Genomic DNA, 24,243 nt, shown 5'->3' with positions numbered 1-24,243 from the left:
AGCCTATGCTATATAGTGAGTTCAAGACTAGCCTGAACCACATAGTGAAACTTTGTCTCTAAAAAATAAAATAAGTAACTATTACCAGGGATCCTTTCAAAATCTGAAATCCAGACCACACCCATAACCAATTAAATATGATGGGCTGGGGGAGTTGGGGTGTGCGACCCAAGTATCAGAACACTTCAAAGTCTATCTGGCATTTCTAATGTGCACCAAAATGAAGACCGATTGCTCTAGTAACAGTATTTGAAAAAACAAACTTTCAAGCTAGTGAAGGAGATATTTTTGAATAGAAAATACAGCATGTTTCTCTACAGAGGTTGCTAAATGGTGAAATGATCAAGATAATAGGCCATTTTTATTATTAGAGAAATTCCACTTTAAAAATATCAATAGAGATTCAATTATTAGGTCTTGATTTCAGCAAATTACTTCACTTGAATTCCACATATAAAATAGGAATGATAATAGCAATGCCTATCTTGTTTGAGTGTTAAGGATTCTCAAAGGAAACAGGGCATCAAAAAATGTTTTATAAAATAAAAAATTTGCATTTGTTATTATATAGCTGAGCAGTAGAATCACCTATAATTAAAAGGAGTAGCTTTAGTGGTAATGTGGATTATAACAGTAATATAGATTATAATTTAAAAGACTAGTCACTTTGCTTTAATCAGCATTTACTTCAGGAAAGCTGTGTCTAGCCCAGAATTTTTGGAAGTATGGTTCTTGAATAAGTAGCACCAGCATTACTTGGAAACTTGTTCTGAAAATAGTCAAGTTTTAATTTACTGGGCTTGAATTTTCTCACTGAGGAAGTCACAGTTGTATCTTAAAAATCACATTTCTCCTGAAGACAATTCTCCATACCATCTCAATGTTCCCGATCAGGATAAGGAAGTGTTTCATCACTGACTCAGAGTAAAGACCATTATGTGGACTGAATCACCATCAATGTTTCCTGCACATTATATTTGTCACTGGGTCTGCTAAGCAACAGAAAAACAGTCTCAGAACTTCTTACCTTAAAAGATCACATATGAGAAAGCACCCTCCCCTTCCACAGCCTCCTCCTTGATACATGGAACTGAACCCAGCACCTCTAGGCAAATGTTCTACCACTGAGCTGTATCACCAGCCTGGTTTTTTTTACTTTAAGAGTTTCTCTAAGTTGTCCAGGTTGGACTCAAACTTGTGATACTTATGCCTTAGGCTCCTGAGTACCTGCAATTACAGGTGTGTGCCATCAGGCCTAGTTTGTTTTTTTTTTTTTTAAGTATATTTATTAAGCCAGGGATAGTGATGTATGCCTGAATCCCAGCACTCTGAGACTAAGGTAGGAGGATCACAAGTTTCAGCCTGGCCTGGGTAACTAAGGGAGCCCTAGACTCAAAAAAAAAAAAAGCCAAAAGCTAGAGATGTAGCTCAGTGAGAAGGCCACGGGTTCAAGATAGATATACACCTGGGTGTGGAGGCCAACGTCTGTAATCCCAGCACTCAGGAGGCTGAGGCAGGAGGATTGTTGCGAGTTCGAGGCCAGCCTGGGCTACAAAGTGAGCTCAAGGCCAGCCTGAACTGCATAGTGAGATCCTGTCTCAAAAAGAACAAAAAAAAAAAAAAAAGATAGATATAGATAGACATAGATATATTGATATATATGTGTATATTAAGTGTACAAAATGGTAGGATTGGGATTTTTTTGGTCATATCTATCCTCCATATTACCTTCTCCTTTTTAAGGTGTTAGGGATTGAACCCAGAGCCCTTGCACTGAACTATATTCCTAGTCCTTTGTAGTTTTTATTTTAGGACAGAGTCTCCCTAAGTTATCCAGGCAGGACTTACACTTGCCATCTTCCTGTCTCAGCCTCCCACAGTGTTGGAGTCACAGGAATGTGTCCCCTCACCAAGTTCTCACTACCCCTCTTCCTCCCTCCTCCTCTTCTCCTTGGTCCCCTTCCCTAATAGTCCTCTTTCTCCTGAGAAAGTGACGATTACTGGCCCCCATCAAAGTTCAAAGGTTAGTAAAATGTCTGTGGGATAAAAATAGGTAAGAACACTCGCAGAATCTTGTGAGACTGCAGTGGAAGTTCTTTGAGATTTCTTGCTCTCCCTTTTTCCATTTTAAGAATTTTTGAGAACCTCAAGATATCCAGCATCTCTTTGAGGAGATAAAAGTGGAATATCACAATTAAGAACTGACCTCAGTGTTCATTATTAGTTTCTGAGTGAAAAATAGGTAGAAATAATCTTTTTAATGGTTTCTTAACTGTAGGTGAAATTTATTTAGTATTGCCAAGTAGATGATTTAGGCTGTCTTTGATCAGGGTCCCTGATCCCTAAGGGACTTTACTTATTGCCCTCAAACATAAGCTTCCTGTATTTAAAGAACTTGATATCAAAACTGGGGTATGTACAGAATCATTTCAACAACTGATATTTGTACTCTGTACCCTAGTACGTTCTATGTCCTGCCCTACTCTCAGAGTTTCTACTTATTGAAAGTATAGAAAACAAAAGACAGAGCTTGGTTTTATTTACTCATGTTAATTAAAATATACTCTTTCTCCTTAGCAATTTCTCTGCACTGTTTCATACAAATATTACCAATTCTAAATTCTTATTTCCTCTACCTGGAAGAACAGGTACACACATTACTTGGCAAAAGTAATTCCTTTCACTCATTCACTGTCTTTAAACACCTACCGAGTATCTAATGTGTTCCAGATATTGTACTAGGTGCAAAATAAGTCTACAAAGATGCCCAGATTCCACCAGTCAGGCTACAGGTTCTGTCTAGCATGCTAGATTTGGGTTTGTCTGAAAATCAAGACCAATGGGATACAAACTTGACAGAAAATCTCAAACATCTGTAAGGCTTGTTACACTATAGTCTGCTTGGGCCCATTCTGAGAGTTTCTATTCAGTAGGTTTGAAATAGATTCCCAAAATTCTTAACTGATGTTCATGCTGCTGGTCCATACTTTGAGAACCATTTACCAAGACAAACAACAGTCTTTCACATCATGCCTGCCAACTTTCAAGCAAGGTACCTCCCTTTCCCAAAAAAGGCAATAGCTTTGTGAATATTATTAACCACTCACAACCAAACAGATTTGGCTCCCAGAATCACTTCAGTAGCTCCAGAATTAAAAAAAGATGTATAAGAAGGAAGAGAAAACCCTCCTTCTAGGGGCTTGTCTCCTGTCATGCTTTTCCTCTGTTTTATTTCTATCAGAGAAAATCATTTCTATTTCTTAACACAAGCGTAATGGAAAAGAATAACACTTATTTTAGCTTTTCGTACTTTTGTGCTCCAATAAGATCATAGTTTTTTCTTCTAAATTAAGTTGTCATGGCCCACCCCTCCTTCATTTTTGTTGGACTATCTCCTCTCTGAACAAATAGAATCATAGGATTGAAGGAACATTGAGAATTCATTTAATCCCTCCTTGGCCTCAGACAAGACTATGTGTAAACCATCCCCAAATATAGCAATTTCAGCAAAAGAAGAATAGATACTAAGAATTTCCCATTCAACATGCTGTCACATACTTGAAGACACTAACATTTTCCCCCTCAGCCTTCTCTTCTATAAGCTAATCCATCTTAATTTTCAACTTTCTTTATTAGATTTTCTAAATTTTAAATTGTTTGGACTCTAACAAGTTTATCTTACTTTACCTCAAGGCCTGAATCATATATGTGCTGCTCTAATTACAACATTTTTTGGTATGTGGAAAGGGGAGGTTAATTTTATTTTGACTAAAAGAAATTTAATTGGAATAAGGATGTATAAATGCCACTGAAATATAATGCAGTGGCACTCATTTGAACACTTAGTTGAGGATAATCAATAATGACATTATTTGCAAATATATTTTTATTCATTAAAGAAAAGGTAATGCATTATAGTTTTTTGAAGTTTATATTATAAATCACTAACCACTTTGCACATAAATGGATGGGCTTAGAGAATTTATTAAATATGCCACAAATCATACATAACCATGTTTCATGATATTTCACATAGGACAGAACATTAATATGCTATTATTCATTTGGTTTTTTTCATGTTGTATAGTCTTTACTATTGAAATTAAAGTTGTAGTTAATTGATTTAATTTGCATGAATTTAAAAATAATTAATCTGCTATAAAATTAATTTTAAAATAATTTGTTAATCTGTTGAATCTATTATATAATAGTTATTTTTCTGACACAAGTTCTCCAATTCAAAACTCAGAGGTATTTAGAGATTCAGCAAATGTAGGACAAGACAGGATAGTCATGCGAAGTCATATTTCTGCAGCATTTGGGAAGGGAGCATAATTAATACACTGAATGCTTTAATTTTATTCTTTCTAGGTATCGCTATTCCAAACTTAATCTTTGCTTCTGGAGTGGTGAGATGCTCTAATTCAGCCTAAGCCTGAGGGATAGCTTTATTTCCTCGCCTATTGGGATCTAGATGTACGGTGGAGGCGATGCATTTAGTCTCCAGAGAGAAGGAAGATGCTGCTTGCACAGCACTTCTACTCACCAGTCCATGCAGCAGCAAGGGTGTTGGCTTTGAAGGAAGCCAACTGTCCTGCTCTCCCAGCCAGAGGTAAAGAATTGCATTGGTGGCCACTAGAGGGAGGAGGATTAGGAATAGAGTAAATTGTGGGGAAAAGGCACCCATGAAAAACGCACATGGGACAACCAACACATCACCAATCACTGCCTAAGCAGCTACCTCTACCTCTCTGAGGGATTGCAATGGGGTCAGTGCACACAGTTAGCCCAGAGACCCAGGCACCAGTAGTTACTGTAGCATCCCAGTATACAGCCCCTTAACTTTGATGGCTGGAGAAGGGAGTTTGAATAGGATGTGGGAAACACAAACACACAACCACAAACACACTGTTACACAGACATACAGTCTCATCCCCCATTACAAGAAGTTGCATCTGTGATGTCTGATTCTTGCTCATTGTCTTATTTCAAACTCCTTATTTATTTATTTATTTATTATTTAATTATTTTTACCAAGAATGTGTTCATGAAAAGCAAACAGCCCACCTTCAAGAAAGTCTTGGGAAGAAGCACCAGCAGACACTCATTGTGCCAAGATGTATTTTACCAACAAATCTGTATAAATTACATGAGGTTGAAAACAAATGGAATATAATATAATTAAAGCAAAGTTTCTTTTGCTAAATTACCGCTTGGAGCAAACCTGCAAAAAATGTTTCCAATTAGCTTCTTCAGCAAACACAAAGCATAGCTCAAAGTATGTTTTGCGCTCCATCCTGCCCGCTGGGTGGGCTGCCTAGTGGGTGTCTTACCTCCAGCACAAGTAGCTGAGCACTCTGACCAAGGCTGATGATTCCATGTAAAGCCCACTTCATTATCTCCGCTGCCAGTCCGAGTGATAGGAACGTTGAACTTATACCGAATTCCCAAATTCTGTTCCTGGAGGAGAACCTGCCATTAAAAGCAAATGGTGAAGATAATTAAAATACAGTAAGCTTTCATTCAGATACTTATTACTTCTTTTGAAGGAGAAAATACCATCAAGCAAATCTTACAGGATATTTAAGACAACTTTAACATATATGTACTTATATAAAACTTTCTTCTTCCATTTTCATGAGTAGTTTGAGCCAATTCTTTCATTCAGCTTGGTTGGTTACAAAATATTATTTAAGAAAGCACTGGAAAGATAAGGCAGTTGTGTGGAAAGAATGCTACTGCTTTAAATTCAGATTCGTTGACTTTGAGCAAATAATTTTGCTTTTATTTTCCTTCATTTTACCCTCAGTGAAACAGAGAAATTAATTAACCCTTCCTACCTCACAAAGCAGAATCACAATCAGTAGAAATAAAATAACTAAGATACATTTACCATTACAATGAGATTTTCTGAGGTGGGACCTAGAGCTTCCAAGGATTCTGGTTCATCTGTTGGTCTTTTGTAGTGAAAAGCTGTGCCAGCAACATCAAACTTTCTAGGCCAATCAATAGTCCAGGCACCGTTAATATAGTAATCATCCACTTCAGACTTTAAAGCTGGAAAACAATCAAAATCTACCTTAAAATGTGAAGCTTCACTTCCCATTTAACAGATTAATTATTGCCCTGAAACATACAATGATACCTATTTTCATTTGGAGAGGTGACATATGACTATTTATTTAAATACAAATTAAAACTGTAATTTTCATGTGAATGTTAAGAAGATATTGAGTATTTTTGTCATTGATTGAAAAGTTTATTGGAAGAAATAAATATAGAACTAGTAAGAAAAATTACAATAAATAGAATACCTGAGGGTGAAGGCAGAGGTAGGGAGCAGACTTCCCTTTCCAAATATTAAACAGAAATTAAATAACTCTGAAGTAGGAGACAGTCTGTGATACTGGCACAAAGAATGACAGTACAATCCAGCCAAACAGAGTTAAAGAATAGACCCAAGTACATATGGGAACTTAGTATTGGTAAAGGAAGTCTCTGAAGTTAGTAAAGGAAATGTTACAAGAAATAAGGCTATGACAAAAAGACTAGCCTTTGGGGGAAAATTTGCTGAATTTAAATCTCATTCTTTACATAGAATTCAATGCCACAGCTGGGCATGGTGGATCACCTGAGTTTGAGGTCAACTTAGTGAGTTCAAGGTCAGCCTGAACTACATAGTGATATCCTATCTTAAAACAACAACAACAACAACAACAAAAAGCCTTAATTCCATGCTTAGGTAGACATCCAAAAGAATAAAAAACAAGTACTCAACTACTTGTATATGCATCCGAGCCAGGGATATAGCTCAGTGACCCAGCACCTGCCTGGCAAGTAGAAGGTTCTGAGTTCGATTCCAGGTACCAAAAAAAAAAAGTAACAGAATTGTATATACATGTTCATAGCAGTACTATTCCCAGTAGTTAAAAAATGGAAACAACCCAAATATCCATCAATGAATGAACGGATAAACAAATTGTGGTATACGCAATGCAATAGAATTTATTCAGTCTTAAAAGGAATGAAGTATTGATACATGCGATAGTGTGATGAGCCTCAAAAATATTATGCTAAGTAGAAGATGCTAGAGAGACAGGCCCACATATTATATGTTCCATTTCTAAGAAATAACCGGAATATGTAAAAACCCAGAGACAGAAAGCAGATTGATGACTGGGTGCCAGGATCAGAGGGATAAGGAGAACAGGGAACACCTAAATAAAGGATACATGGTTTCCTTGTGGGCTAACGAAAATGTTTTGGAGTGTACTAAAATGTCACTGAATTACTCACTTTTAATGTTTCACTTTAAATTTTATGTAATGTGAATTTCACATCAATAAAAACAAAGATTTAAAAAAGAGAAAGAATAAATGCCAGATGGATAAATATTTAAGTATAAAATAGTTAGATTATAAAATGCCAGAAGAAAATATGGCAGAATTTTTCTCTTGCAACATTAAGGTATAAAAATATTTTCTAAGTAAGATAAGAAACTCAGACACTATAAGGGAATTGGGGATACAGTTCAGTGACACAGCATTTGCCTAGCATATATAAACCCTGGGTTTAATTACCAACACCCCCCAAAAAACCATAAAAGAAAAAGATATGCTTGCGTAATTTTTTAAAACCTCTATAGAAAATACAAATACATATTTTAAAAGTTTAAAAATATGTGGCCAAAGGAGCGTTTTTAGCACTACTATACAAAAATTCCTATAAATAAGACAGCGATAAACATGTCAATTTAATTTTTTGTGAGTATGCTAGCTTACTACAAAAACTTCATCAGATCAGATGAATAAGCCACAGAAAAGAATGAAAAGCATCACGGTACGGAGAGTTTCTGACTCTCTGACTCTAGACTTTTATCTCTGGTCCTTAAGACGTTTTTCACCTCCTTTACTCTTGTCTGGCTGGCAAATACATTGGCATTTCCTTACATTCAGAGATGCTGTAAGGATTCATTTATTTGCCAGATAAAAAACTTGATTAACCCTTTGAGTCAGGAACATATCAACCAAACTGAAGGATTATTTGGTCTTGAGTTTTTCTATAGTTTACAATTTTTTTCAATGCTCCTTTCCAGTGGCTTCCAGTCCCATTTAAAATATCAAAATTACTTAGGCTTTAGGTGAAATAGTATAAATAAAAATAACTATCAGCTGCTTTGAGATCTTCAATTTGGACACTCACTTTTTCTTTGCATCGTGAGTTTGGTTCCCGGTACCGGAGAAAAATAAAAAAAAAAACAAAAAAAAACTTTTTCTTTGCACAACTACTAAATGAAGAGATCTTGATTAATGGGATCATAACGTCATTTAGGAAAGAAGCAAGTATTTACAAAGCATTCAGTTGACCAAAGGAGGAAGTAGCATCATGGACAGAAAATTATTAAAGGGAAAGAGCTGTTCTTATTCTTGTCTGGAGTCTTGCTGAGGTAGAAAACAACCTAAATTATGATGTCAAAATAAAGGGGTCTTCTTAAATAGAGAGCTTGATCATACTGAAATTCTGTGTGAAGATGCATTATGGATATACTTTTTTTTTTTTTTTCTTAAAAAAACCGTTAAGGGATACATAATAATGTTTTCATGGAAATGAGAGTTTACGTCTCACTAGGAGTTTCTGGAGAGATGAAACCAGTCTCAAAGGATCAAACTTCAAAAAAATAAAACTTCCACTTATTTTCATGTTGAAATAACTGGCTCCAGACTTGCTCTTCCGCTACAATCAACTACAAAACACAAAATATATGAATGTGCTGCTCTGAGACACTGGGCAGGACTGTGAACTGATTATGATCTCCCCAGTTTTGTGCCCGCAGCCACTTTCAGTATAGAACCAGAGAACCCGTTGAAGCATGATGGTCTCACTCAATTGTGAAGACAGAGATCAGAAATGGGAAGGCTGAGGTAGCTGGAATTTGTAGAGTGGAAAGGGTCTGCTGCTAATTTGTATGTGCATATAATAAAATTCCATGCAGCCAGGCAAAAACTTAAACTAAACCAAAAATAAACAAACTAGCAAAAACTACTGAAAAACCGTAAGCAGAACCATTACATTTTAACCACTAGGGCACTCTAGACACCCAAGAAAAATCATGACTTTCTAGTAGGACTAAGCATGCTATAGAATAAAGGCCATTCTGGACCTACCAAACAAAGCTCAAAAAGACAACATCAAAAGAATCAAATTGATCAATAAGTTAATTGACACTCTTTAAAGGTAGAAAACAAAATTCAGACTCAGCAAAGAAATAAAATGCAAAACATCCAAAGGAAAATTGCTACCAATGCAAAAGAAAAAAAAAAAAAAGGAAAATATGATTCAAACAAGAAAAAAGGCCAAACAAAAGAAACACTCAGAAATTACAACAATTATTAAATTAGCAGGAATACATTTTAAACAACTATTAAAGTCTATTAAAGAACCTTAAATGCATACATTTCTATCGGATGGAAACTCAGTCTATAGAAAGAAAAGAAAAATGCTAAATAATGATAAATATAAAATAAATTTTCTTATTTCAAAAAATTTAAAAAGATAGTTGACCTTTTGTTGTTGTGGATCAAACACAGAGCCTCTTAGTTACAGCTCCAGCCCAATAAACAACTCTTTGAAACAAAATAATGAAAATATTATATGGTTATAATATATGGATTAACTAGTAGAAGGTACTCAAATATAGCCCAAAGAAAGGAAAGAAGCAATGAAATTAAACCGTTTTAAGAATCTTAACATCACAAACAAAATGGTATAATATTATTTTATAGTGTACTGTGATAAATTAAAGATACATTTTGTAAATCCAAAAGTAACAATTAGTAGAGACCAAAAGAAATACTATAAAGCATTTGATTAACCTAAAATATATACTAGGAAGGTAGATTTTTTCAAAAGGGAAAGGGACCAAGAGATAGAAGGGACATGGAGTTGAACAGAGGGGATGAAAAAAGAATTAAGATGTGTTCTGTACATGTACCTACTCTCCACAAAGAATGTAATCATGATTACTGCAAGTGTACACTAATAAAAACTTAAAAAGGAAGATATAAAAGGAAACAAAATAGAAAACAACACATAGGACAAATAGAGTACATACTAGCAAGATGGTAGACTTAAACTGAATATTGATAACTATAGTAAATATGAATGGTCTAAACAAGGAGTTGGCAAACCATGACTCATCATCTATTTTTGTACATAAAGTTTTACTGAAATGTAGTCATATCCATTCATTTCCATGTTATCCACATTGGATTTTACATTACAGTGGTAAGAGTAAATAGTTGTACAGAGAACATATGTCCTGTAAACCTGAATCGACTGTCTGGACCTTTACAAAATAAGTTTGCCAGTACCACCTTCACACCCCCAACCAGAGACTGCAGTTAAAAAATGCACTAAGATGCACTAAGAAATCAAGATCATAGTATATGTTGTCTACAGGAAACATTTTAAATACACAGATACCTACATGTGAAAAGCAAATGGATGAAAAAAGATTTACCATGTAAACATTTAGAAGAGAGTTATGGTGGCTAAATTAGTATCAGACAAAATAGTTGGGTCAAAGAATACTGTCAGCAATAAAAGGGGACATTTGATAATAATAAAATGCTCAATATATCAAGATGTTACAACCTTAAGTTTGTATACATTTAACAAAGCTTCCAAATAAATGAAGTAAAATTATAAACTAAAAATAGAGGAAGAAAATCACAATTCTAATTAGAAAATTTAACATGATTCAGTAACTGTTTAAACAAGAAGACATAAAATCAGGGTATGGTAGAGTTGGGCAAAAACTATCCAACCAATGTAATATAACTGATTGACTACCAGAATATAGATTCTTCTCAGGTACATGCTACACCACAAAACAAACCTTAACAAACAACAAAATGAAATCATACAAAATACATTTTCTGTCTATAATAGAATCAAAATAGAAATCAATGACAAAATGGAAACCCTTAAAATTTTAGAGTGAATAATATGATAAGATTAAAAGAAAATATTTTAAACAGTGATAATGAAAACATAATATCAAAATATGTGTGAAGTTAAAGCAGGATTTAGACAGAAATTGAATGAAAACTGTTTGTAAAACAAAAACATTTAAATATCAATAATCTCAGCTTTTCTCTTGAGAAGCTAGAAAAATAAACAAATTAAATGCAAACTGAATCAAAATGAAAACAAACAAGAGTTTTGGAACTAAAATTTAAGTTTCTCAATTTTATTTTATTTTTGTTTGAGTCAAAATCATGCTTTGTAGTACAGGCTAGCCTTGAACTGACTAAGTAGCCCAGACTGGCCTCAAACTTGCAGCAATTTTCCTGCCTCTGCCTTTCTAGTGCTGGGATTAGAGGAACACAGCACCTTGCCTGGCAAGGTTTTTGAATTTTTATGCTTTGCTTTTTGCCCCAACTCTTACTATAAATCTAACTAAAAGCAGCCAGCAGCACTCGTGCCACAGCCTGTATGTTGGGCTGTTTTGAAATTACATCTGCCAAATCAATTAGTCCACCATCCTTAATCTCAGTCTTCTGCAAAGTCTCAGGTCATTGGCAAAATATAGACATATTTTCACCAGAGCATAATACTCATGGCCTCTATTCCAACTGCCAGTGGGATCCATGTTCCTATCTGAAGTCTCCTAAGCCTGGCTTTTACTGTCCACATTCCTGTCAGCATTGTGGCCTTCTGAGATCTGAACAGAATCATTCAACAGGCTTTGCTTATGAAATTCTAAGGCTTCTCTAGGCTACATCTGTAAAGTTTTCCGAAATTCTTCCATGAGCCAGTTCCAAAGGCTTCTAAACCACATGGTCAGGTATAATTACAACAACAATCTCACTTTCTGGTAGCAATATTCTTTATTAGTTAGTTTTCTTGTCATTGTGACACAATACCCAACAGCCACAATTTAAAGAAGAGGCTTAACTTGGGCCATGATTTCAGAGGATTCAGTCCACTGTCAGGCTGCAAGGCAAGAACATCCTCATGGAAAGGGCAAGACTCAGTAAAAATGTTCAGTTTATAGTGACTGGAAAGCAGAGCAGAACTATGCCAGACAGAAAGGGTTGAGAGGCCTGACATAGAACCCAAGGCCAAATTTCCTTGACCCACCCAGAAGTATGTTCCACCTATTCTCCAGGGGGATCCCAAAGCCAAACAAGTTGACCTTCCACCCTAACCACTGCACCATGTGAACTCATTTATGTAAAATTTCTGAAGTAAAAATAATACAGATAATGTCAAAAAGTGTAGATCAATGTTTGCCTTAGACAAAAGCTGTGGCTGAGAGAATGTGACTTTAAAAGGGAATGAAAACTGTGGAAAAGCAGAAATGTTCTATATCTTGGTTGTGGAGAGAGAGAGGGAAAGAGAGAGGGACAGACAAAGGGAGAGAGAGGGCCATAAAAGTGTGTATATGCACTTCAGGAAAAGAAAAATAACATGATGCTTTTTCAACAGATGGTGTTACCTTCACATGGGGGACCCTAGAGGATGTCATATATCACAGAAAACCCACAGCACTGCTGGGCCTTAGAGAAGAAATTGAAAATGCATGTGCCATAATCTCAATGGATCAAGGTTACCCAAGCAGCATTTCACTGTACTAATAAATGTCTGGAAGCTAATGGCCACTACTTTGAGCACATCTTGTAACTGTACAGGCCAAAGGTAACTTGTATTAATCTCATGATGTCTCAATAAATTTAACCTTAAAATATTTATACAGGTTTTTCTTTTTCTGAAGTGTGCATACATTTTTTTGGTGGACTCACTCTCTCTGCATACATACCTCAGTTCACATATTCAATTCTCTTCACAATTCCAGTCACAAACTGAACTTGACTGAACTGAGTCAAATTTCCTCACAAGGTCAACATTGAATCTAACCAGTGAAGTTGATTTGGTTCTCGTCCAACTTGGTTTGTGACCAGAATCATGGAAATAATCAAGTTTATGAACCAAAGTGTATGTATTACACATGTAGCTGTTAATACTATTTGAATTAAACACTTGTAATGGATGCATTTTATTATATGTAATTTATAACTAAATAAAGTTGAGTTAAAAATAAAATAATTGCCTTATTGAAGAGTAAGCTTAAAAACTAATAATTTTTTGCTTAGCAATTTACATAGTCTTATAAAACTTGGAAATATCTTTATTTTAGCATGAAAGCACTCTGTTTCAGAACAGTGTGTGTTTTGCTTCATGACTAGCAAAACAACTTACCAATATAGTTCTTTGACATGGCAACTTCTCTGACTTCAATGTGAACAGAGCCTCTTGGTATCTGTACCACTTCCATGTAGCCTGGAACACAAGCCAGCCAGTAATAAATTGCCTCACTCAGAAAATGTTTGGAAAACATTTTTTTAATAAGAGTTTCCTTAATTTTTCCATTCTTTCTTTAACTCTGTACTTTATAAATTATGAAATTGGGGTAAGTTACCCTTTGGGTTCATGAACACATTTTAGATAAAAAGCACTTAATTATTTTTCTCTAAAATTATCTCAAGATATTTTTAAAACTTCAACATGCATATTATTGGTTCTCTTTTTATGCACATGACCCTCCAATCTGTGGGTATCCACACTTCAAAGAAACAGGGGAAGTTGAGTGGTATGTAACTACACAATGCCACTACTCAGCAGGCTGAGGCAGAAAGATCACTTTTATCAGAAGTTCAAGGTCAGCCTGGGTAGCACAATGAGATCGTGTCTCCAACAAACAAAGTCTAAAGAGACAGCTCAGTGGTAAAGGACTTGCCCATGATAAGCAAAGCCCTCAGTTGGATCTTCAGCACGAGGGGAACAAAAGAAAGAAAAAAGGATGGCTAAATAAAGTTAAATTGACAGAGAATAAAAATATTAAAGATATTTTAATGAAGGTATACATAATACTTAAAGGACTAAAAACACGTTGGGAAAAAATATTGTCTACTTAAATAAGGATTTTTAAGAATAAAATAGTAGGGAAAATCATGTGTTTTGGCTCTTGTGGAGGAAGAATTCTTTCTACACACTCACCTCCTCTTGGCAATGAATCGTTGAAGAATCCCTCGATGGCATCACAAGTGCTTCCATCTCCTCCACAGACTCGACATCTATCTTCCCTAGCATCAGATCCCAAAATATTATCACAACCTACATGCTGAAAATAGAGAATATTCAGTGTGTCAAAAAGAGAAATTCTTGGACCATAACCAATCAAATACCAAATAATTCACTTATTTACTTTCATTTCCAGTAAAGAAAATAAAATGGGAAATACTTGCCCATTTGCCTTCACTCTCTAGTAAGTCCAAGCTAACATTTCTCAACACCTATGTTCAAAGAGAACAATTTTGATTCCCTAGGAATGTCTATATTACTAACATAGACCTCTGCTTCACTTGCATATCATGCTATAATTCTAAAAATATTATAATTTGTTAGCAACAGAACTTTATACCCTCAATCAAGAAATTCAAGAACTGAAATAAAAAAATGACTATAGCCCTCTACAGGGTTATAACACCAAGAGTTCTGACTGAGCAGTATGATTTGTCCTTTATTTCTTTTTGGATCTTCAATTGTTAGTGTGGAAAGTTAGGTGTGAAATTCACACCCGTGTAAATCTTTAAAATTGTTTAAACAAAAAAGATGTAGGCATGTAATTAAAGAAGATAAAATTTGACATTTTACTTTTGCACTTAATTACAAAAATATGGCTTCTTTATATATATATATATAAAACTTATTTTTTTTGCCTCAATGTATACATTTGGCCTTTAGACACTGATACTAGCCACATAGTCCCTGAAAAAAACCTGTACTTGTATTTTTGTTATCTGAAAAAAAACCATGAATATTGTCAAAAAGTAACTTTTTCTTCAAGGAAAAAAATATTTTTACACACACACATGCACACACACACACACACACACACCCCTGAATTAGATTATCAGGTATATTTGGAGGCAAATAAGCAGGAAAAGAACTTTTCCAAGAAATTATGAGACTAAGCAAAATAAACAGTGCTTGTATTTTTTCTTTTTCGGTTAGGTGCTTCTTTCTAAAGCATAACAAAAACAAAAAAGCTATGAGAACAGCGGTTTTTGTGGCTTTCCTTATAAGATTCACACAAAGGTTTAAGAAAATAATATATATTTGCTCCTCTAATTTCCAAGAAATCTGACTAACTCCCTAAAGTAAATGCTTTCATAAGATAAAGAGTAACTCCATAATGAAAGCCATTGTAAATACTTCAAAAGGAGATAAAGTAAAAGAAGCATAACTATTTCAGACAGTCAAGAAAAACTATGCTATGAAATATATAAATTTTTCCAATTAGAACATATGGTATCCATGTGAATAAGAGCGAAATCTTTGTTCCCCCTCTTATTTTATTTTATGATGCTGTTTGTAAACAGAAGAAAATAATGGAAATTGAAGCCTAGAATATTTTCATACCTTTGGCAATGACTCTAAAACAGAACTAGAATTCCAAGACAAATCACATTTGCATGTGACTGAGTAAGAATGGGTCATTGAAGTCATTCTTTACTGGAAATCGAATTTTTCTAAAATGTGGCCTTCTTTTTAAAAAACTAAGCATAGAATTAAACAGGAGCCACTATTTGAGAAAAAGGTCTCAGAAAGAAAATCCCAACAAAGAGGACCAAAATGTGTGCCACCTTGCATTCTCCATTGATACAGATATCCAGCGAATCCGCATTGCACTGGGTCCCATCAATCACCGCAGGGGCACGTTCAGTGTAGAAATTGTAACCTTCTGCCAAGCAGTTTAATGCACAAGGTTTTACTCCACCTGAACAAATAAAGTAGAAGAGAAAAAAACAGAGCGATTCTCTTAATGAACATTGATTCCATATGATTCATAGCAAATTTATAATTCATATAGATACCATTTCCTGATTATACACCTAGACCTGTGGTTTCTTTCCTCCTTTTCAAAAATTTTGTATTTATTTTCACTGTTCATGTAACTTAAAGAAGACTGTTCTTCAGTTTTAAGCTTAAAGGTTTCAAGTATTTCAATATATGTATAATATATTTTAGGTCAAAAGGAATCATGCTGCATAGAAGAAAACCATTTTTAAAAGTTAACTAAGAAAATAAAGTTTAAGGAGGCTTGACACAGTAACTTTCTGTAACAAGAATTTTTGTTACATATGCTACTGAAAATGATATAAAAACTGTTACATTAAGCTGGGACTGGATAGTTGTAAAATAAATCTAAATTTCTGTCTAAAACATTTCATATTCCATTATCTTGGTGTTAGCACACAGATAAATTCTCAGGAGATCAGCAAATTGAAGATAAAATCATAGTATTAAATTTCAATGCTTATGAAACTAATAAAATATTAAATATATACTTTAACAATTAGATAATATTAGTACTATTTTGTAGATAAAGGCATATAATAACTAGAGTATTTTCATTTTGACATGGAAATTTGAATTTTTTATGCTTCAAATGAAAAAACAGGTAACAATAATAGCAATTTAAAAACCAGAGTACAAAGCATGATTTTATAGTATATTGGGAAAGTAGAAATATGTGGATTTATTTGAATGGAATCAATACTCAAAAAGCTGATATGTATAAATATGCAATTATTTATTAAAATTATGACACGAAATATATTCTTTAAAACTCTTCTTTCATGAAGTTTAAAATCCTTCAGTCTTATTCTAGTTAGGCTGAAAACCTTTCCCTTGAAATAAAAAGGATTATTCTAATAAAGAAAGTAAAACAGATAAATGAAATCATACTTTTAGGTCTCAGTGAAGTTCTTTTTTTTTTTTTTTTTTTTGTTTTTTCTCTGGTACCAGGAACCGAACTCATGACCTTGCGCTTGCCAGGCAGGCGCTTTTGCCACTGAGCTAAATCCCCAGCCCCTCAGTGAAGTTCTTAAACCAGGTTTCTGCAAGATGAAGGTTGTAAAAGAAGAAAGCTGACTGAGTAGTGCAGTTAAGGATCGGTTAGAAAGAATACACCCACTGAAAGACATCACTGTTAGAGTTAAGCTGACACACAAAAAGATATCCCAGTGTTGCTACTCATTGTTTTTCCAAGAGAAGATGAAAGCATAGATTCTTTTCAATGTAAATCGTTTTTAAATGATGGCAGAATTCATTCCTGTTCCATCAGTTTACAATCTCTGGCCTGAATCCATGTGTTTTTATTTTCAATCAGTTTTTATATAAATAATGATGTTAACTTTAAGAGTAGGTTAATGATACATTTTCTTATGCTGAACACAGAAATGACAAGTAATAAATACAATAATTTCTTCCTGAAATGATATACAAATTATGTGCATTTATTTTTATAAGATTCTCATGAAAAAATTATTGTAAATTTTTATGAATATTACTAGGATTTTTTCATTACTATTCAATATAGTTCTTTTCTCATTTTTTATTATAATACTTTGGAATTTAATGTAGCATTTAATGTGTTAGGCTTTGAAAACAGAACCTGGCTTTTTCTTACTCAACTTTAACACTACATTAATTATATAAGGTAATATTTTATAGGAAGGGCATAAAGTTTTTCTGGTTGTATTTCTTAGACCCTACACTATGTCATTAAAATAGTAATAAACTTCTTTGTTTACTGCTGAATATGTGTTGAGCTTTTCCAAGCTTTCAGAAGAAGTACTACTTGGGCGACATCAGCAAGATGGCAGAAAAGGAACTCTCTAGCATTCATCCTACAGAAGCATTGATTCTGACAGCTACCCACACATATAAGTATCTTTGTGGGAGTCTGAGAATCTAGTGTAGAAGTTCCAGTACACCCATTAGAACAAAAAATCTGAGAAGAAATTTATTAAAGGGGGTTAAGAACAGCTTCCGTTACCTGTACCACATCTCCCTCAAAGCAGAACAGCTCAGTGAGAAGAGAGAACTTCTTCAGCCCAAAATTTATCCCACAACAAAGATCGAGATAACAGAGAGTGAATACCAAAACTATATAATGAGCAAACTATTAAAAGTCAAGGAATTTTGCAAGCACTAAAAGAAAAAGGTTGATTACATACAAGGATATGTTCTGGTTATGTGGGACACTGTCCAAGAGGCCTGCTTCTCTCTCATCCCACTTAGAATACTGAGACATGGCTTAAGTGTTTAGGAAAGGCTGAGAGAAGACAAAAAGAGGCCCAAAACCCAACTAACCACTCTGTTAACTCATTTAGGAAGCTCATCCATGAGCCACTTGGGATGTTTTGTTTGTATAATCTCTCAAAAGTGGCTCACAAGCACCCTAAAAACTGTGCATGCCTACTTTTCACTCCCGAAGACCAGCAGCCTAAGCATGATCCTATGGCCAGGAAGAAAAAAATCTAACATCAGCGTCTGGGTCAACTTTCCAGGAGTGAAAGAAAGCACACAATTCAAGCATTTTAGGATATCACCCTAGGGAAAACAAACAGGAAGCTCCCAATATCTGGGCTGGCTTTGTGGAGTAAATACACTCACAGTCAAGGTATGAAAGAGCTCAGAATCCTTACCAGAGCCATTTGGTGATGATGTATTTCTCAAGTAACAATTAGTATATCAGTGATGGCGAAACTTTTAGAGACTGAGGTCCTAAACTGCAACCCCAAACCCACTTATTTGTTGCAAAGTGCCAGCACTGCAATTATACCTGAATATTGAGGTTTTGATTTAGAAAAAAACAACTGTTATCCAATGTTCGGCTGCTGGGAGGATGTGGTTCATGTGCCAGTAGAGTGGGCTGTGCATGCCCACTGCAGCATGCATGTCATAGGTTCACCACCACTGTTACAGACTATCTTCAAATATGATTCCAGCAACATATAACTTCAAAAAATCAGAAAAGATTCAACCAACCGAAGGAATAAAATAGTACTCCAGTAACTAACACAAAAGAAATGGAGATCTATAAATGGTCTAACAAAAAATAAAAATATTTTGACTTAATCATTAAGCATAAACTTAGAGTATATGAGGCTCTGAATTCAATCTCTAGCAGCCAAATTAAACAAACACAATGTTTAAAGAAGCTATAACATAGCACAGATGGACAACTTACTTAAGTCAGAAAATGAATACATGAAGAAAACAATTGAATTAGAGATAGAAATAATACAAACAAAACAGAAATTGTGGATCTGAAGAATGCAATAAATCAAATGAAAAGTGCAGTAGAGAGTATCAAGTATAGATTCAATCGGGTAAAAGAATCTGTGAACTCAAAAAGAGATCATTTGGAAGAAAAGAAAAAGAATGACAAGGAATGAAGAAAACCTACAAAATTTACTGGACACCATCAAAAAAGCTATGTCATTTACACTGTGGGAATCTTGAAAGAAAAAGAGAGTGAAAAAGAAGAAAATTTATTTAAAGAAATAATGGCAGAAAACTTCCCAAATCTGAGGAGAAAGGTGGACATGCAGATAAATGAAGCTCAAAGTTCTCTCCTGTGGTTCAATCCAAAGAAGACTTCACAAACTATATAATAATCAAAGAAAAAGAATTTTGCAAGCACTAACTGAAAAAAAGATTGATCACATACAAGGGTATACCTACAGGTATACCCACAGATTTCTTTATAGAAACCTTGCAGGCCAGGTTTGCTGGCCTGAATCCATGTGTTTAAAGAGTAAGATGATAGATTTAAAGCACTGACAGAAAAAAATTGCCAACCAAGAATATTTGACCTGACAAAACTGTCCTTCAGAAATGAAGGAGAGATAGACTTTCCCAAACTAATAAAAGTTGAGGAAGTTCATCAGCACTAGACCTGCCATACAAGAAATGCTAAAGGGAGTTCTTCAAGCTGAAATGAAAGGATCCTAATTAGTAACATATATATGAAATTATAGAATTCACTGGTAAAGGTAAGTACATAGTAAAAATCAGATTGTTTTTAATGCGGTCACAGTATTTAAATCATGTATAATTCTTGCTAAAGACAAAATATTAAAATGCTACTACAAAAGTTGGAAAATTTTGTTAATGAAGACAATAAACAGTTACAAAATGTGATATCAAGAACGTAAGAAAATAAGATTGTAGAATTTTTGTATGTGACCACATTTAAATTATTGCGAGCTTAAAATAGACTGCTATAAGACATCTCATTTAAGCCTCATGGTAACCACAAAATAAAAACTTTAATAGACACACAAAAGATGAATAGAAAAAAAAAGAGTAAGCAGAAAGAAATCAAAGCATGAGTACAGAGAAATCATTAAGCCATAAAAAATAGCAAGAAAGGAAAAAATGGAACAAAAGAATCCATAGAACAGTTAAAAATAAGTGACAAAACAGCAATAGCTTTAAGTCCTCACCTAGAAATATTTACTAAACACATTACATTGCACAATCAAAAGGCATAGAGTGGTCAAATGGGTAAAAGATACCCAATTCTACAGTATTACCTCGCAGGTGACTCAGTTCAGACTTAAAGGCACATAAAGACTGAAAGTTAAGAGATCAAAAAGTTATTCCACGTAAAAGAAAACCAAAAGAAAGCAGCAGGAGTTACATTTTAATCAGACAAAATAGACTTTAAGCCAAAGATCATAGAAAGACAAAGGAAGTAATTATTAGTAATGACAATTTATTGCAATTTACAATTGTAAATATATATGCACCTAATATTGGAGAACCTAATTATGCAAAGCAAATTGTTAACAGATCTGATGGGAGAAATAGACAGCATTCTCTTCCATATAACACTTTCAACAATGCATAGATCATGTAGACAAAATAAATCTATACAAAAACACTGAAGGTTACCTATACTGTAGGCCAAATGGACCTAACAGGCAGACACAGAGGACATTCCATCTAATAGCATCAAAAAGCACCAACTTTCTTAAGCACATGCAAAACATTCTTCTGCATACATGACATCTTAGGCCACAAAACAAGTCTTAACAAATTTAAAATTGGAACAATATGCAGCAATTTGTTAATCACTATAATCAAGTAGGATTATATTAAATTTATTGATTTATATATGCTGGACTATTCTTTAAATGCTGGGTAAAAGAATAGTCCAACATATGTAAATCAATAAATTTAATATACCATATGAACAAAACACAGGACAAAACCCAAATGATCACCTTAATAGATGCAGAGAAAAATTTTTTTACAAAATTTGACAACCTTTCATTATAAACTTTCTCAACAAATTAGGTATAGAAGGTATCTACTTCAGTACAATGAAGGGCATATATAATAAACCCAGAGCAAACAATACACAATGTGATAAATTGAAATGCTTTTTTCTTTAGATCAGGAGCAGAACAAGAGGGTCTAACTTACCACTTCTTTTCAACACAATATTAGAAATCCTAGCTAGAGCAATTAGACAAGTAAAAGAAATAAAACCATCCAAATTTCAAAGTTAAAAGTAAAATTGCTTGTTGTCCTTCAATCATACATACATAGAAAGCCCTGAAGACTCTACTAAAAGACTAGTACACTCACTAAACAAGTTCAGTAAATACAGAATACAAAATTAACATACAAAAATTAGTAGCACTTCTATATACTAAAAATGAACTACCCAAAAAAGACATTAAGAAAATAATTCCATTTACAATAGCATAAAGTAGTTGAGAATGAATTTAAAAAGATAAAAAATCTGTACATTTAAAATTATAAAACCTAGGTTAAAGAAATTATAGGAAACACAAATAAATGGGAAGATATAGTGTGGGCAGATTAAAACAATCAGTATTGTCAAAATTGTCAATTTTATTCTTTTATTTATTTATTTATTTCCCTAAATAATCTACATATTCAAGTCAATATCTAGTAAAATATCAGTGGCATTTTCCACAGAAATTAAAGAAACAACCTAAAATTTGTATGTAATCACAAAAGATCTTGAATAGCCACACTAATCTTAAACAAGAACAAAACTGGAGGCATTGCATTTTGATTCCATATATGCTACAAAACTGTAGTAATCATAATGGCAATTTATGAAAAAAGCCACATAGAGCAATAATATAGTGTAGAAAGCCCTGAAATAAACTCACACATATAAAGTAATTAATTTTCAACAAACATGCCAAGAATACACAATGAAGAAATGATAGTCTCTTCAATAAGTAGTGTTGGGAAAACTACATATACACCTGCAAAAAAAGCAAAGGAAAGAAGGCAGAGAAAGAAAGAAATCTGATCTATGTCATACACAAAAACAGACTCAAAATGGATTAAAGACTTAAATTTAAGAGCCGAAAATGATGTAAGATCTTGGTGGCGTAGAGGAAGGAGCATTCACAGACAGCTCTGAGATATGAAGGTTGGTCAGTGAGTAGTTAATGAGGTGGTAGAGACACTAACTATGTGAATACAATTCAAATGAGATAGGAAACAACTGAAATACAGAAAAAGGGAAAGTTAGATAACAAGAGAAGTCCCTACCCTGGGCTCAATTCCTAGTGCAGGTCTGCAGACATTACCATGCTTTGATACACACAAAATGTTTGGGAGAAAAAATTTGGAAACAGCTGACGATGGGCACTCATCTCAGATGCCATTGCCCACGTTGCCAGCCAAGCCACATGGTTTCCCCAACAGGACATGGCTCAGTCTGTGATAATAACAACTGTGATATTATAGATATTATAGGTAATAACAACTGTGATATTAACAACTGTGATAATAGAACCATTGTTTATGGGTTCTATCCCTAGTATAAATCCAGATACCCAGCCATTCTGTGAAATGCATATAATCACTAGGAGGAGATAAAGGAATGAACACCCTGCAGCACTCACTCCAGTTGCCACTGCCCTCAGTGCTATGCCATCCTAGTGAATCACCAACAAGGACATAGTCCGGAGTCTACAAAAACAATACGAGACAGCCTCCTTTTCACAGACACCACAGGAGCTTCAGAACAGACTGAAACTTGGAGGGTCGTGGTGCTGCCAGAAATGGTGACTACAGAGAGCAGAATGAGATGAACCAGATGGTCCACACTCAGCCTTTCATCTCCCTGGCACCAGACCCTGAGGGAATGACAGACCAGAGAGACTCTCATTGGATTGAGTTAAGGTTAGAAGTGGTGAGTGACAGATAGAAAAACCTGGGCTTGGGTTTCTGCCTCCCTGGCACTGGGCCCAGAGAGAAGCAAGTACTAGAAAGAGACTCAGAAGTCTGAGGCACCTGGGATGCACAGACACCATAGGTGATGTGATTGTTAAAATTAAATGTCAACTTGATTGGTTAGAGAGCCACCTACAGCACACTTCTGGAGACATCAGGGTGGGTCACTGAGACATGACTTTGAGTACTATATATGGTTCCTGGCCCATTCTTTTCTGGTGTTGTTCCCCCGCTCTGCTTTCCAGTCATTATCAACTAAGTATCTATGTTACACCACATCCTTCTACCATGATGTTTCTGCCTTGGAGACAGCTGATCTTGGACTGATTCCCCTGCCTTCATGAACCAAATTAAATGTCTCCTCCTTTAAACTGTGGGTGTGAGACAGTGTGTCTCAAAGACAGGAAAGCTGACTAATAAAGACTATTGGTACCAGAGAAGTGGGGTCATTGCTGTGAGTATACCTTACCACATGATTTAGAAGGCTTTGGAACTGGCTTGCAGGAGGTGTTTGCAAAGTTCAGGGATTTAGGCCACAGAAGTCCTAGAATGCTATAAGTAGAGTTAATGAGCAATTCTGGATGTAGCTCAGAGACTCAAAAGTGCTGATAGGAATATGGACAATAAAAGCTAGGTTTCTGAGGTTTCTGTTGGAAATCAGGACTGTATTTGAATCTGCATGTTACACTTTAGCAAAAAATATTGTCCAAATTTTGCCCATGTCCTGAGATTTCAAGGGGGACTGAGATTAAGGGCAGTGAGGAAATTTTCCTGGTGGAGGAAATTTTAAGGCAACCCACTGTATAAGGTGTAGCATGGTTACTGATGACTGCTTTTAGTCAGATTTATAGTAATAACTGGAGGCAAAAAGCAAAGCATAAACATTGTAAAAATTTAAATTTGGGCACAAAGTAAAGTTGAAGCCAAAGTCATATGGTTGCTGAATAGATTGGTTCCATTCAAAAGAAACCAAGTATTTTATACAGAGACAAGAAAAAAGATACCTTCAAGGTATCTCAAATTAGCAAGACCCCACCCATCGAAGACTGTAAGGAGGCAATAGTATAAATCTTTCATTTCACAAAAGAGTTG

General features: G+C 34.7%; 1 protein-coding gene across 2 annotated transcripts in view; it reads right to left on the bottom strand.

Annotated features, from left to right (window-relative positions):
* Adamts6 (ADAM metallopeptidase with thrombospondin type 1 motif, 6) overlaps nt 1-24,243 on the bottom strand; it is a 282,035-nt gene that overhangs the window by 49,935 nt on the left and 207,857 nt on the right. For both annotated transcript variants that reach the window (XM_005392632.2, XM_013518467.1), the window contains exons 16-20: nt 15,711-15,844; nt 14,062-14,185; nt 13,264-13,344; nt 5,894-6,057; nt 5,334-5,472 (exon numbers count right to left, since the gene is read on the bottom strand). In XM_005392632.2, the coding sequence (XP_005392689.1) occupies nt 5,334-5,472; nt 5,894-6,057; nt 13,264-13,344; nt 14,062-14,185; nt 15,711-15,844 (642 nt within the window). The remainder of the gene's footprint in view (nt 1-5,333; nt 5,473-5,893; nt 6,058-13,263; nt 13,345-14,061; nt 14,186-15,710; nt 15,845-24,243) is intronic.

Source organism: Chinchilla lanigera, unplaced genomic scaffold, assembly GCF_000276665.1.
Source record: "Chinchilla lanigera isolate Chin_1 unplaced genomic scaffold, ChiLan1.0 scaffold00045, whole genome shotgun sequence".
In the NCBI taxonomy this organism is placed as follows: Eukaryota; Metazoa; Chordata; class Mammalia; order Rodentia; family Chinchillidae; genus Chinchilla; species Chinchilla lanigera.
The sequence above is the reverse complement of the archived record's forward strand: the minus strand, read 5'-3'. Positions and strand labels throughout refer to the sequence as shown.